This window comes from Thamnophis elegans, chromosome 7 (genome assembly GCF_009769535.1).
Source record: "Thamnophis elegans isolate rThaEle1 chromosome 7, rThaEle1.pri, whole genome shotgun sequence".
NCBI lineage: Eukaryota > Metazoa > Chordata > Lepidosauria > Squamata > Colubridae > Thamnophis > Thamnophis elegans.
In genome coordinates, this window is record NC_045547.1 from 15,576,227 (window position 1) to 15,591,193 (window position 14,967).

Here is a 14,967-nt window from a genome sequence, read left to right on the forward strand (position 1 = left end):
GCAAATTCCCTGATCGTTTCGGAGGAAGCTTCCCAAACCGATAGCTGAGAAGGTGGCCATTGCGAGCTGCTATGAAGCTGGGGCAGTCACAGTAAGAGCACAGAGGCAGAAGAAAGGTGTGAACAGTCTGGTTGAGATATCTTTATATATAAATATAATTTATAATTTTCTTTTTGAACCTCCTTGGAATAGAGAGAGGAGAGCCTTAGATTATAGTTTCTGGAAGCAAACAGGGAAGAACACTATTGTTTTCCTATCCTGCTGATGAGATTCTTAAATCAGGTACTGGACTGTTAATTTATTAATCTATTGGTTAGATCTAGTTGCGGTTTTCTGATTTTTAGTTCTAGCAAGGTATTTTGGAATACCTGGGCATAGAGAACTTGACAGAAAGAAAAGCTTCCTCCATAGGTATTTGTGGATATTGACATTTGGGGGCCACAAATGGAATTGAAAATAGTGGAAAGAAACTCCCCCAAATAATTGCATGTAATTTCAACAGTGAGTGAACTCTTCTTTTGATTCCCTTAAACAATAAAAAATAATGTCTTAGTTTCAGCAGTTTTATTTTATGGAGATACTTGGAATATCTGATAGGAGATTATTTTCTCCCAAGGCTCAGGATTCCAAGTAACAACCCCCCCCCCCCCCCCACGAAAGAAGACTCCAAGGATAGCAATTCCTCAAAGTTCCATTTTATTAGAGATGTCATATTGTCACATCTGGGAAAACCCGAATCCGAGAGTTCCAGGTTTTCCCCACCCAAAAGAAAGATCAAAGATCCATCCCCTGTACCCACAAGTCCATCACATGGTCCAATCATTTCAATGTCCCAACTTCAGACAACCCCCAGTCACTCCCATCCAGGTGCAGGCTGATTGTCCTTGACTCCCATAGAAAAGAATGTTGTTATGGTCTAATCCTCCACCGCTCCTTGTAATCCCCCCTCCCGTTTTCCCAGGCACTAAATGTGACAGCCCTGAAGCTCCAACGAAAACGATGGCTTCCAGGACGGACGGCAAGGTTTTAATTTAGTTGACTGGAGAAATATACTGTGCATGCTCTATTACCTTTGAGGGACAGGTAAAAGAACTATCATTTGAAATCAGAGGACCTTGGGTAAGAGATCCGCCCTGTAGATCTGGCTGTAAAGTGAGGTATTAAAAATAATTTTCATTTAGAGTTTGAACAGCTGTAAGAAGTGACAAACTAAAGTAGAACAAGAAAGAGTCAGGGAGAACAAAAGTGCAAAAAAATGGAAGGAAGGTTTAAAAAAAGGGTTATTAAAAGATTTTATATCAAAAGTGGCTTTTGATCTTCATAGCAGTTATAATACATTTTATATTTTAACCTCTAAATTACCTCATGACTCTTTTCTTTCTATAGTCTATAGTCTAATCATCAAAACATAAACCACAAGTTCGGGCTTTTTTTTTCTTTTTTGCACAAAAAATGTATAAGTAGTCCTGAATATTCATTCCTGAATGCCCCTATATTTCCCAGTTTAAAATTTCTCCCTCACACATGAAGAGCCCCTGCATCCGTTACTATGCTAAGGTTGTGATGGAATATTGTGTGTAGTGGAGAACCAGTTTGGCCCAGTGGTAAAGGTGCTGGTTTATAAACCAGGAGCCTGGGAGTTCTAGTCCTGTCTTAGCCATAAAAGCCAGCTTTGGGCCAGTTACTCCATTTCAGCCCACCTCACAGGATTATTGTTGTTGGGAATTTAGGGTATGTTCACTTTATAAATAAGTAATAAAGGCAGGATTAGGAAAAAATCGGTAGGACACGGTGGCTCAGTAACTAAGACACTGAGCTTGTCAATCAGAAGGTCAGCAGTTCAGCGGTTCGAATCCCCAGCGCTGTGTAACAAAGTGAGCTCCCATTACTTGTCCCAGCTTCTGCCAACTTAGCAGTTTGAAAGCATGTAAAAATGCAAGTAGAAAAATAGGAACCACCTTTGGTGGGAAGGTAATAGCGTTCCCTGCACCTTCGGCATTTAGTCATGCTGGCCACATGACTATGGAGACGTCTTCGGACAGTGCTGGCTCTTTGACTCTGAAACGGAGATGAGCACTGTCCCCTAGAGTCGGGAATGAGTAGCACATATGTGTGAGGGGAGCCTTTACCTTTGCCCAAGAAAAAAATCAAAATATTCCTATGTTTTGATAATCTTTCAAATGTTCTTAGGCCGAAAGAAATGCTTTTCTAGCTAAAGCTGCAGATCAGGTTTTTTTCTTTAATTACAAAATTCGTTTCTCATCAGTGGGGGTCAGCAGGATGAGCCGGCCATCTGTGTGGCATTTCATTGCTGTCTCCCAGCGTTCTGACCATGATAATGTGGTGTGATACACAACCTGTTTTCCAAAAGAGGCTGTAGTTCATAACACAGCAGGTGCTGCCAAAATATATAACTGGAGGCCATAGGCAGCCAATCCTGGCTTTGGATAAAATGAATTAACATTGTCTAATGAATTGAAATGCGTATCAAAGACCAGATTTGGCAACTAATGCCCTTTCTCATTTAATTTAACGTGATGCTTGGCATCTTGGACTCTTTGACCGAATGTATTACGACAGCAACATTTAATATTTTTGAATTTTAAAGCCTGCATCAGTCTTTGGTTTGATGTAGTCGAGGAAATACTGGCTTTTGTAGACAAAATGAAAAATCCTATGCTATCTCTACGAAAACAGCTGGCTTTAGAGAGAAGATGTCTGAAATTATTTTGGGTTTTGCAGCCTCCTAGCGCTCCCTCCCTCCCTCCCTCCCTCCCTCCCTCCCTCCCTCCCCCCCCTCTCTCTCTCTCTCTCTGTATTAGATATTGGATTTTATATATATATATATATATATGTGTGTGTGTGTGTGTGTGTGTGTGTGTGTGTATGTATATACACACATACATACATACATACACACACACACGTACATACATACATACATACATATACATATACACATATACATACATACATACATACATACATACATATATCCAATATCCCAATATCTAAGAATTAGAGTCATAATGCAATCACTTTCTTGGAAGTTCAACAGGCTGAACAAAAGCTACCTGGGAGACTGCAAAATCCAAATTAATTTCAGACATCTTCTCTCTAAAAACAGCTGTTTTCTTAGAGATAGTGTGGGATATATTTATTCATTGCTTGATTAAGGTCTTGGCATTAGAGACACAGACCCAAATTGTAGTCTACCCCCGAGCACAGAAAGTCTTTGTATTGGTCTCTATCTGAGCCCAATCTAATAAATGGTAGGTACATCACCGTGAGTCCTTAAATGAATGGTAGGATATAATTCTAATATATAAAATAAGACATGAATATGCAAATGAGGGGGGGCAACCCTGCATTTATGTACATTAGAAAGTTGTAGCCTTTTGGATTTCCTTTAATTCAGAGAGTGGTACTTTATGAAACTCAAACTTTATTCAGTTTGGATTTTTTAAATTCTTATGATTGTTAAGCACTGTTTCCAAAGGTATGGACAATGACTGCAAAAGGTCAAAGACCAGAATAGTCCCCGTCATGGTGAGGTCAATATTGCTCTGCATAGTTCATACCATGCCCCATAACTGCCAGATTTCCTTTGTTGTTGTTGTTAGTTGAGAAGTCGTGTCCAACCCATTGCGACCCCATGGACAACATTCCTCCAGGCCTTCCTGTCCGCTACCATCCTCCATTTAAGCTCACGCCTACTGCTTCGGTGATTCCATCCAGCCACCTCATTCTGTCGTCCCCTTCTCCCTTTGCCCTCAATCTTTCTCAGCGTTAGGCTCTTCTCCAGTGAGTCCTCCCTTTTCATTAGGTGGCCAAGTATTTGAATTTCATCTTTAGGATCTGGCCTTCTAAAGAGCTGATCTCCTCTAGGACTGACCGGTTTGATCGCCTTGCAGTCCAAGGGACTCACAGGAGTCTTCTCCAGCACCATAGTACATTGGGCAAATTATATTTACTTATACTGTACAGGTTTTATTGAGAACATGAAATTTGTACCATCCAAAGCACAGAATGCAAATGTTAGCGAAGTGTCCACATTTGACTCTTAAAAGGGAAGAACAGCCTCCTGGAGATGGCTTTTTGTTCCTTCGAAATCTTTTGCAATTTGTATTTCTTTTTCCCTGGTACTCCTGAGTCTAAACATTATTCTCTGGATAGCTCATGTTAGTATGAGAATTTCAGCATCCTACATTGCAATCCCAGTTATTGAAAGCTGCAGTTTGGCCTTTGTTGACATGTTGGGGTATTTAGATGTTAAAAGTGCTAGTAGAATCCACAGCTGGGTGAATTACTGTCATATCTTATACTTACAGCCTAACATTGACATATCGGGCAGCCACCTTTTTTATATAGGTAGTCCTTGACTGTTACAATTGTTTGTTTATGTTCAGAGTTACAACGGCGCTGGAAAAAAAGGGGCTTATGACTGTTTTTCACACTTATGATGTTGCAGCACTCCTATGGTCACATGATCAAAATTCAGATGCTTGGCAACTGACTCATACTTATGGCGGTTGCATTGTCCCAGGGTTACATGATCACCTTTTACAATCTTCTGGCAAGCAAAGTTAATGGGGAGGCCAGGTTCCCTTAGCAACCATGTTACTAACTGAACAAAGGCAGTGGTTCACTTAACAACTGTGGCAAAAAGGTCATAAACTCACTTAACAACTGTCTCACTTAGCCACAGAAATCCTGGACTCCAGTGTGGTTGTAACTCAAGGACTGCCTGTATCTAACATGTCCTCTTAGCCAAGAAATGCTTCTGCCACCTGTTTGTGTTCTAGTTGTCCATCATCTTGTAGGAATATATTCAATCTATTTTCAGAGGATGACAACAAAAAGTAACCTTTTTCCAATTAAATAAGTTATTTGGCCCTGGCCTATTGTTAGCCCTGTTGGCCACCATCTTCAGCATTGTTCTACTCTTCAAACCAGAAATGATTCTGTAATCCCAGATTTATGGAGTATTGCTGCCTCCAAGATATGACATTGTCTTCTCAAGGTGATTTCAATCCAGAGAATTGGCTGTCTTTTATTAAAGTAAAACCTGTTTGCCTCAACCTATCTGTTTGTAACACTGAGATTAGTGTTATTCAACCTCTGCTTTGTGTATCTATGAGTTGAATTCATGTACTCATTGAATTAATGTATAATTCCTTGTACAATGGGAGTAGGTCATCTCCCCGCAGCGGATTCCCGCTACTGTAGCTCCATCCCTGCTGATGTCTCCAATGGTATTTCGTCAGACTGCCCCACAGCTGCCAAAACCAAGTGAAAGTGGATGGCTGAATCAAGAAAGTACTTCTGGATCATCAAACCTTCTTCTGTCTCTTCAGAACTCAGAAGCAACCATCCCAAAGAGCAGCCCACTAACCAAGTTACAGCTACAGGAGACGCTTCTGCATCTGATTCAGGTGGGACATCCTCAATTCTTAGCCACCTATATCTTCTGTTGATTATGGTGTTTGGTCAAAAGATTTGGAGTGAAAGCAAACGTTGTTGTTTTGCATCGGTTGTACAATGTAGTCGTCTTACTGCTATCGTTAGTTAGATGCTACAATGGAATTACAATGCAGTTATAACGCTGCTAGTTGTTAACACAGAAAATTCTTCCTATATTGAAATCGACGGTTGGTTTTGGAAGCCCACATATTCCTATTATGTGTTCTCTGAGAGTAGCTAGAAAACATCGTTTGATTGGTCTGTTACTGCTTGATGAGGGTGAAAACGCCCCCCCCCCCCAGAAACAGATCGTTTCTGAACTTTTGGTTGGCCTGTTGGGGTCGTTTTTCGCCCTCCCCAGCCTCCGGAAGCTTCCCTGAAGCCTGGGGAGGGCGAAAAAACGGCCGCAACAGGCCAACCGGAAGTTCATTCCCAAATTTCCGGTTGGGCCATTGGGCCTGTTTTTCACCCTCCCCAACCTATGGAGGCTTTCCTGAAGCTTGGGGAGGGCGAAAGCGGCCTCCCCCGGCCCTCCAGAAGGACAAAAAATCAGTTGGCTAGTGCGCGCATGTGTGCCAAAGCTGATGGCTGGCATGCCAGCAAATATAGCTCTGTGTGCCCCAAAGTTTCTCCATCAGGGCCCTAGGCCTTGAGTTATTATATCTGGGCTGCAAAATGTTTGATGATCCCTATATGGTGGCAGCAGAGAGTTATATAACATTTTAACTTAAATCCGGATTTTTGTAGCCTGTCTATGAAAGATATACTATTCCTCTGTGTTTTATTTAACATATTCACAAATGTTATTTTTGTAAAAGGGTATTTATTTATTAAATTTATATGCTGCTCACCTTACTGTCAGGTGACTGGGTAGCTTACAACATGATAGATTAGGGGGGGGGGAATCACATGGGTTATTTGTCTGATCTTTGTGTGACTTTTGCCAGGGTTTTTTTTTCCTTAGCATTTGTAAATATCTGTATGCGGTTTAAATCAGCAGTCACCAACTGCGAGAAAATTTCGGTGGTCCGCAGAAAAATTATTTGCTTTTATATTGCACCAAATTCTATTTATCTTTTTTAAAAGTTCATATTTGTGGTCCGTGGGATTTAAAATTATGAATTTAGTAGTCCCTGAGGTCCAAAAGGTTGGTGACCCCTGGTTTAAATAATTAATGTTGTTTTCCACTGAGTGTCTATTTAATTTGTTTTCCATGTGTATAAAGTGTGCGTGTTTTAGGGCTACCCTATCAGAGCTGCCAACATCCTGATCCTCCAGAGTTTGTTTGTTTTTAAGTGACATTATGATTTCCTTCAGATTCTTTTTAATGTGTTTGTGTTTTCAGAATGACGACAACTTCCTAAACGTCATCTATGATGCTTATCTCGGCAGCGTGGGAAAAGCGGCATTGAAAAAGCCCATCTGAAGCATCACATTTTAATTAAATGTAGCCTTGTTTCCATGTTTGGAACAGCAACCGAACAGAAGAGGTTTTTAAACCTCCCGCAAGACTTTTAAATTATCTTCATTGGAAGCGTATCTTGTTCGAAGAAATTAGTCAATGGGATTATTAGTGCCTTCCTGATTACAGTGTGAAAACAACATCAAGATAACTCATATTGTGGTTCCTTTAAAAAAAAAAGGTGTAGATTCCACAAAAGCCACTGCTTTCATTAAAATAACAAAAAAAACAGCATAATGATGTCGTCTGCAAGCTCCTCCCCTTTCATGCGTGCATATATCATGATGCGTGTACCCAAGACTTGTGTTGCATCAGGGCTTTTTTGTCCCCTTTTGCTTCCCACCTGGATGCCACCTCACTGGCGGTATGCTGGCTTGTACAAAGTTCGATACGATTGCTTGTTTTTTTTTAGATTTTGTGGGGTTTTTAAACGCACTGTATAATGGCTATTAATTATGTGGGTACCAAAAGGCCCTGCATGCTTCAAAAACCTATTCAGAGAAGCGCTTCAAACTTCATAGGAACGCAAAACCTACTTGCTATTTGTTAAGGACATTTCCTTCTTTTCCCAGGCTTCTGCAAAGGGGGCGGGGAGGGGAGGATAACGTTTTAAGGCGGGGGTCTCCAAACTTGGCAACTTTAAGACTTGTCGACTTCAACTCCCAGCATTCTCCAGCCAGCATAGTTGCTGGGTGGCACAAGGTCTGAAGGCTTCTTCTGAATTCTTTTTGGAGTACGCACATTTTGCTGGGAAAGGCCTGTTGCTAGAAGTCACGAGTTTTTCTACTTTGAACTATTTAGAAAGAATAAATACAGAATACATATTTATTGGCCACCAGGTGGCAGGATAGGTCTGTTGTTTTGTTGTGTCTACTTTTAAACAGATGATTTCTACCAGAGCATCAGCGAGAGCTGCGGATTTTATTTTCTATCAACTGAACTACCAGCAAGTTGTTCAGAAATCAGCAAAGTGTACTTGATCTTAAGGTGATTTCTTGAAGGTAGGGCTACCGCAGATGGGCTGCACAAATCTGGAGGGCAGCAAACCATTTAATAAAACTTTAACTCTTTGATAGCATTGAGGTATTATTTGGATGTTGTGCCCCAGATCTCAAGTAAAGATAATGAGTGCATATAGTACAGCAGCCTTGTTAACACATTTGAAGAACTCTAGGCTAGACTCTAAGTCCGTGATGGCAAACCTATGGTATGCGTGCCGAAAGTGCACACAGAGCCATCTCTCCGGACACACCAGCCGTAACCTGTTGCTTTTCCAGGTTCCGGCGTGCACATGTGCACTGGTCAGCTGATCTTTGCGTGCACATGCGTGCAAGAAACTGGAATACCAGGTGATTGGCGCTCCCGCATTTGCGTCTTCCGGTTTGCAGTGCATCCCCGCATGCATGCGCGCGCTCCGTTTTCAGCACTTGGTGCCGAAAAGGTTTGCCAACACTGCTCTAAGCAATTCTATTTGTCATATCACTTTAGTATTTCATGAATGGACACCATCTGGCTCTATCCCCTGGAACTTGGTACCTTAACTGGAATGTTATTTTCATGTTTTTTAAATGGTGCTCATATTATGAGTTACGGCAAAGGAGAGAAGGTTTATGGCTACCAGATCCAGGCATCGTAAAAGCGTTACAGAAAACTTTAACTGGATTTTTCAGTCTCGATCTGATAGCTCTAAGAAGATTAGGGTGAGATTTATTACTGTAGTAAATTTATATGCCATGATTCCAAGAGGCCACAGATATTTATGTTTGTTATTCTGTGTTTTATGAGAGCTCGCCAGTTGTTAACGTATCTGAAAGACAGAGTCAGTTAAGAGAAATACAACATTCCCATTTAAACTCTAGAGTTTTTTAAAGACATCATTTGGATTATGTCAAGTGCAGTGAAGCCCAAATTTATCCACATATTATGAAAGACGTAAGATTGTTCTCTTTTTTTTAAAAAAAAAAAGAAAGAAATTTTAAGTAGGTCCTTTCTATTTTATAATGATTATAAAATTATAACTGTTCAAAAATAAACTTGTGGTTTCCACTAGCCCTACTTTGTAATGTATAAAGCTGTTGCCTTCCATTTGCATTGAATTATAACTCCCAAACTTCCCAGCCTCTACAGGGATGGGGAACCACAGTCCTTTTAGGACGTGCGGACTTCCAACTCCCAGAATTCCTGAGCCAGTCATTCTGGGAGTTGACATCCACAAGTCATAAAAGGAATGTAAAAGTTGTAGCAAATATATCCGGAGGAACTGTGAGAAATAGGCTGACACCTGTCTGAAATTCTTTTAAGGGATGGCTGCATTGTTTTAAATTATTAAAACCAGGACAAAGAATGAATAGTTTCATTTTTTTATTGTATTGTTCCATGAACAGATGGGCAATGGTTTGGTGACCTATTTGTAAGGAAAATAAAATGAAGAACAAATATTTTTGTGTCATCTCATTTCTGCATTGTGCTTTCTGAGATGTCATTTTCAATATTTAGTTTAGTTCTTTTTAAATATACTAGAAATAAATCCAATACCCAAAGGATAAAGTATTACCCAATTTAGTACATAGTTTACTTCTTTTGAAGGGAGGTGTGCCTACAAGTTAGTCTTGTCTTCTGGTAGTCTCCTGGACAGGTCCCTGCAGTTTTCATAGCAAGATTTTGGAAGTGGTTTGCCCTTTCCTTTACCTTTCTAGAGCTGGGGGAAAATGACTGGTCCAAGGTCACTAGCTGGGTTGATGCCTAAGCTGGGACTAGATCTCATAGTCTCCCAGTTTCTTGGAGCCTTAATCTCTGCATCAAACTGGCTCTGTGGTTTACTTTAAGGCAAAGGCTCCCCGTGCTAATCGTTCCCGACTCTAGGGGGTGATGCTCATCTCCGCTTCAAAGCCAAGGAGCCAGCGCTATCCAAAGACATCTCCGTGGTCATGTAGCTGGCATGACTAAATGCCGAAGGCACACAGAACGCTGTTACCTTCCCACCAAAGGTGGTTCCTATTTTTTCTTCTTGTATTTTTTACATGCTTTCGAACTGGTAGGTTGGCAGAAGCTGGGAAAAGTAACAGGAGCTCACTCCATTATGCGGCACTTGGGATGCGAACCACCGAACTGCCGACCTTTCTGATTGAACAGCTCAGCGTCTTAGCCACTGAGCCACCACGTCCCCATGGTTTACTTTAAATGTTTCTAAAATCTGAAATCAATTATTCATTCTGCTTGTCAGTTTGTAAATTATTTACTGAGAATGAATGGAAGCTCCCTATTAGGAAAATAAGAGTCTTCTTTATGAATTGAGTCACTATTCATTGAGTCATTATTAAGAATAGCTTTTGTTAGTACTAAGATGTCAGAAATTCCACACAGAATTTCTAAGAGTGGAAAAATGACGAGAAGATGACAGGTGTCCTGTTCCAGAGGGGAAAAAAACTACAACCGAGAAATCCTGGGCACTCCATTTTAGGAAGGTGGTTGAGATGCGGAGGAGAACGAGCAAGAAGCTTAGACGGAAAGGTGGAGGTCTTAGATAGTTCAGCCTGGAGCAGTAAAAATTATGTAGAAGACAACAGAATTATTCATTCCAGAAGACACTGGTGGGCTGCTGTGTGGTCGTGCGGGTTCGGGCGAACCCTTAGCTTTGATCGCTGGCTGGGCCCGCCTACCCGCCGTTGTGTTAAGCCCGTGATGGAGAACCTATGGCACATGTGCCACAAGTGGCACACTGAGCCCTCTCAGCTCCCCCGTGCATGTGTGTGCGCCTCCCGCTGATCAGCTGATTTTCAGGTCTGCTGTGCATGTGTGGGGGGCAGAGTGCATGCAGGAGATGCATATGCATTTGTGGGGGGGGGTGCAGCACCCCCCCATGGCCAATTTTTGGTCCTGGGAGGCCTGCTAGGCCCAAAACAGGGCATGGGGAGCAGCACATATGTGCGGGGGAGCGGAAGCGAGGAGGTGGTCTTGCGCACGCAATACATTATAACCAGCTAAGTTTCGTGCCACCCCTGCTTTACTAACCGAAGCTGCCTGAGTTGATTATCTGCTTCTTTGAAGCTTGATTTCCCTCCCAAAGGGGCGCATGTGAGCAAAGATAACACACGCACTCACGCGCTCACAACCAGCGAACCGTTTGTGAACATAAGTGCAGCCCACCTCTGAGAAGACAAAACATGAAACAAAAGTGTTTCAATTGCAAGGAAGCAAATTTGGGTTGAGGAGAGTGGGGGGGGGGGAAACTCTGAAGGTAAGAGGGTCACCACACTGAGCGACATGCTTTTTAATACTAGAGCAAATGGAATATATTATCTCTTTCTAAAAAATATTTCATTCTGAGAAATGAGACTCTGAATTAAATCTCAACGTTGGCAATGTTTAAAAAACTCCAACTGAGAATCTACCACCTCCCTAGGCAGACTAAATATATATTGATAAATATTGTCAGTAACTCTCCATTCATTCATTCATTGCTATCAACTTCCCATGAAATTGTTGGCTGAAATGATTAGGAATAGAAAATTCACAGAAACCACAGAGCCACAGGTTACCTGCCATTGCTGAATCATCTTACCTTGGGCATTGGGCATAACAAAAGGGAAAGTTTAAATTATTAGACTTTACATTATAAATCAGATGAGACTTGCCATTGATCAATTCTATCAGCGAGTACCAATTTTAGAGAATTATTAGAAGACAGGAAAGACCCAACAGTGGCCCCATTAAATTATGGTTTCATGGATAAATCTGTTGAAGTAGCTTTTTTATTTGTTTGTTTGTTTACACATTTTAGTTTATTTGGAATAATCCAAAAACAAAACTAAATACATGTAATATTTTTACAAAAACCCATAAAAGGTAATTTTTTCTACAGCCTAGATTTTTAGATTTAAGAAGGGAAAGGTTATTTGGTCTTAATGTGTACCCATGCAGAAAATTCACTCTTACAGGATAATCCTGGATAGTGGTCATATTGTTTCTGCCAAATTTCTCCAAAGAAATATTATTCTGATTCTGAGAAGTCAATTAGAATGTCATCAGCAGTTCCTTCCTATTCTTGTTTATTTAGGAAATAACCTGCTTCATCTTCTGTTCTCAAAGACATACTTGTAATAACTTTGTTGCCTGCCGCTGAAAAAAGTCCAGTCTTTTTTTAAAGCTATATTTATGGGCAGCTTCCAAAATTAAAATCCCTTATCTTCATTTTCCTAATCTCAGTGAACACAGAACATTCTTTGCATAAAAGGAAATAAGTTTAGCTGCCTTGGAAGGAAAGTATTGTATCTATAACAAATATTGTATTATGTATTTCCAAAGATTAGAAATGACAGTCTTACATCAAATAAAAAATTAGCCCTGGGGTACATTGAGGCTTAAACTTTATCAGATTTATTGTGCAGCAAATTTGCAAAACAAACCAGTATATGAGTCGTTAAACTCCATAGCAAGATTTACAAATTCTTGCCCTCTGTAGGGAAGATTATCCATATAGTGATCTCAATGTCAGATTCAAATGTACATAATATAGATGAATTGCTAATGATTGTTGGCAACGTATCTTCATACGTAATTTTTTTTTTTATGTCAAGCTTTATAACTCAGGTCCTCAGCATCAAGTCGAGTGTGAACCGACATGTTTAGAGTTTGAACTAGTTACTTTATTGTCTCTGCCTATAATACAGGAATCTCCCAAGACTGGCAACTTTCATCTGGGAAATACCAGATAAGACACAAAGGCATTCAGATGCTCTCTTGTGTTTTATGTAACGAGTCTGAACCACTTCTCTGCTTGAACCCCAGCTTAGATAATTGGTCTCCTACAACATCTCCATAAAATGTATCGTAAAATATTTTCGATGCATTTGAGGATCAACAGCTTGATAGGAAAGGTGGTTATGGAAATAAAAGAAAAATTATCAGTTTCCAAAGTATGGCAAAAATAACATAGACACAGAAATTAATAACAGTATATTTTTCATTGGCCAAGGTATATGTAGTGGTCTACTACATCTAGTTCTTCTCCAGATATTTTTTTTTCTTTCTTTGGTGAATTTATTAAACATAACTTGATTCTTTTTCAGGTTTATTTTTAAGCCAGATGGTTCTCCTATTTTGTGTAGTTTTGTATGTATCTTTGTAACTCTTCTTAAGAGAACAATGTCATCTACGAATCTGAAGTGATTTAAAGAGGCACCACTGATTTTTATTTCATCTTTGTCCAGCCTAATCTGCAAAATACTTCTTTAATGCAGGGTGAGAAGACGCTAGGTGATATTGTATCACCTTGTCGTACACCTCGTTCTGTGTAATTGATAATGCTAATGTGTAACTCCAGGATATTACTCATACGTTCAGGCTCATACTTCAGGTGAATGGTATTTCTACTGTGAACTTCCTTAAAACAATATTGGAAAACAGGCACCTGAATCAGGCATCAGAAAAGTTATATGTTCTTATAGTGAAACGTATAACAAATGAAGACAAAAAATAATAACTATAATACAGCATTAACTATCTCATGATCTTATTTCCTATTAAGGAAGTGAATTCCAAGGCATGTGAACGCCTGTAAATGAAGCTTGCCATTCAGATGTGGGCTGTCAGCATCACTCCATTACATAATTAGGAAAGAAAGACTAAGAGACTCCATGGGAAGGAAATCCAAAGTACTTTTACTAATTATAAATGGTAAGCAAGCAGTTGCGAAGCAAAGTCTGCTTAATTAGGCGCGAAAGCAATTGATATATAGAATAGCCCATTCCCCTCCCCTTAGGATCATAGCTCCAGTCCAATCATAAGTCCTTCAAGTGTCAGGTGTGAGATAACTTCAAAAAGACAGGCCGAAGATGGAATGTCGAGGCCGTTGATGCAGGCGGGAAACACACACGCATGCGCAATCCCAACGTCTGGTACATCCTAGAACATTCCTCCAGCACATCAAATAACCCCTCCCAAATACCAGCCCCCCCCTCCCCGTTTCATGGCAGCTGAAGCAACAGCAAGGCAGAAGCTGACATCCGGCCGTCCCCCGGAAAAAGGCTGTTAGGCCTGGAAAAAAAAACAAACGAAACAGACAAACGACAAAACACAAAAAGAAGAGGGAGGGGGAAAAAGAAAGTCAAGGCTTGTCGGGATAAGCAGCATAAAATTTCTGAAGCAGGCGGGGAGCACGAACATGAGATTTATCAACCCATTCTGTGTGGGAGGGAGGAAAGTGCTTCCAAGCCACCAGATATTGGATGCGATTACGGTGCCTGCGGGAATCAAGAATTTCACGAACTTCAAAATGACGTTCCCCATCAACTAGTAACGGAGCAGGCGGAGGGTCATCTGGGGGGCGCAAGTGGGAAACCCGAACAGGTTTGATGAGGTTGATGTGGAACACCGGGTGGATTCGGTTGAGGTGTTTTGGCAATTGTAAACGAACAGAAACAGGATTGATGACCTTCACAATAGGGAAAGGGCCAACATATTTGGGTCCCAATTTCTTTGACTTCTGCGTAGTGTGCAGGAATTTCGTGGACAAATACACCAAATCTCCAGGCCGGTATTCATAGGGCTGAGTGCGTTTCTTATCTGCTTGCTTCTTATGGGCTTTATCGGCAGCGTCCAAAGTGGAAAGGGTCAGTGGCCAAATGCGACTGAGACGCTCACTCCAGTCCGCAATTGAAGGGACTTGCGGTTGGTCACTAGGCAATTCGGGAATAGGAACAAAATCTTGACCGTAAACGACCCGAAAAGGGGTGAACCCCGTGCTGGAGTGAACCGAGTTGTTGTAGGCCACCTCAGCATGTGGTAACAAATCGACCCAATTGTCCTGTTGATAATTGATGAAACAACGTAAATATTGCTCAAGGACGGAATTTGTACGTTCACAGCCGCCATTAGTCTGAGGATGGTAGGCGGAGCTAAGGCCCTGGGCGGAGCCAATGCGTTTGAGAAATTCCTTCCAAAAATTAGATGTAAATTGGACCCCACGATCGGAGATAATACGGTCGGGCACTCCATGCAAACGGTAGATGTGGGAAATGAACAGTTTAGCTAATGCCTTGGCG

The 14,967-nt window shown here is 41.0% G+C and overlaps 1 protein-coding gene across 4 annotated transcripts in view; it reads left to right on the forward strand.

The window, feature by feature from the left end:
* The window catches only part of DCP1B (decapping mRNA 1B), a 64,825-nt gene extending 55,462 nt beyond the window's left edge, over positions 1-9,363 (forward strand). For 2 of the 4 annotated variants that reach the window (XM_032220857.1, XM_032220861.1), the window contains exons 8-9: positions 5,196-5,435; positions 6,809-9,363. In XM_032220857.1, coding sequence (XP_032076748.1) covers positions 5,196-5,435; positions 6,809-6,889 — 321 coding nt within the window. In that variant the 3' untranslated portion in view covers positions 6,890-9,363. The remainder of the gene's footprint in view (positions 1-5,195; positions 5,436-6,808) is intronic. The other 2 variants (XM_032220858.1, XM_032220859.1) reach the window with 2 other exon arrangements.
* Positions 9,364-14,967: the final 5,604 nt, after the last annotated feature.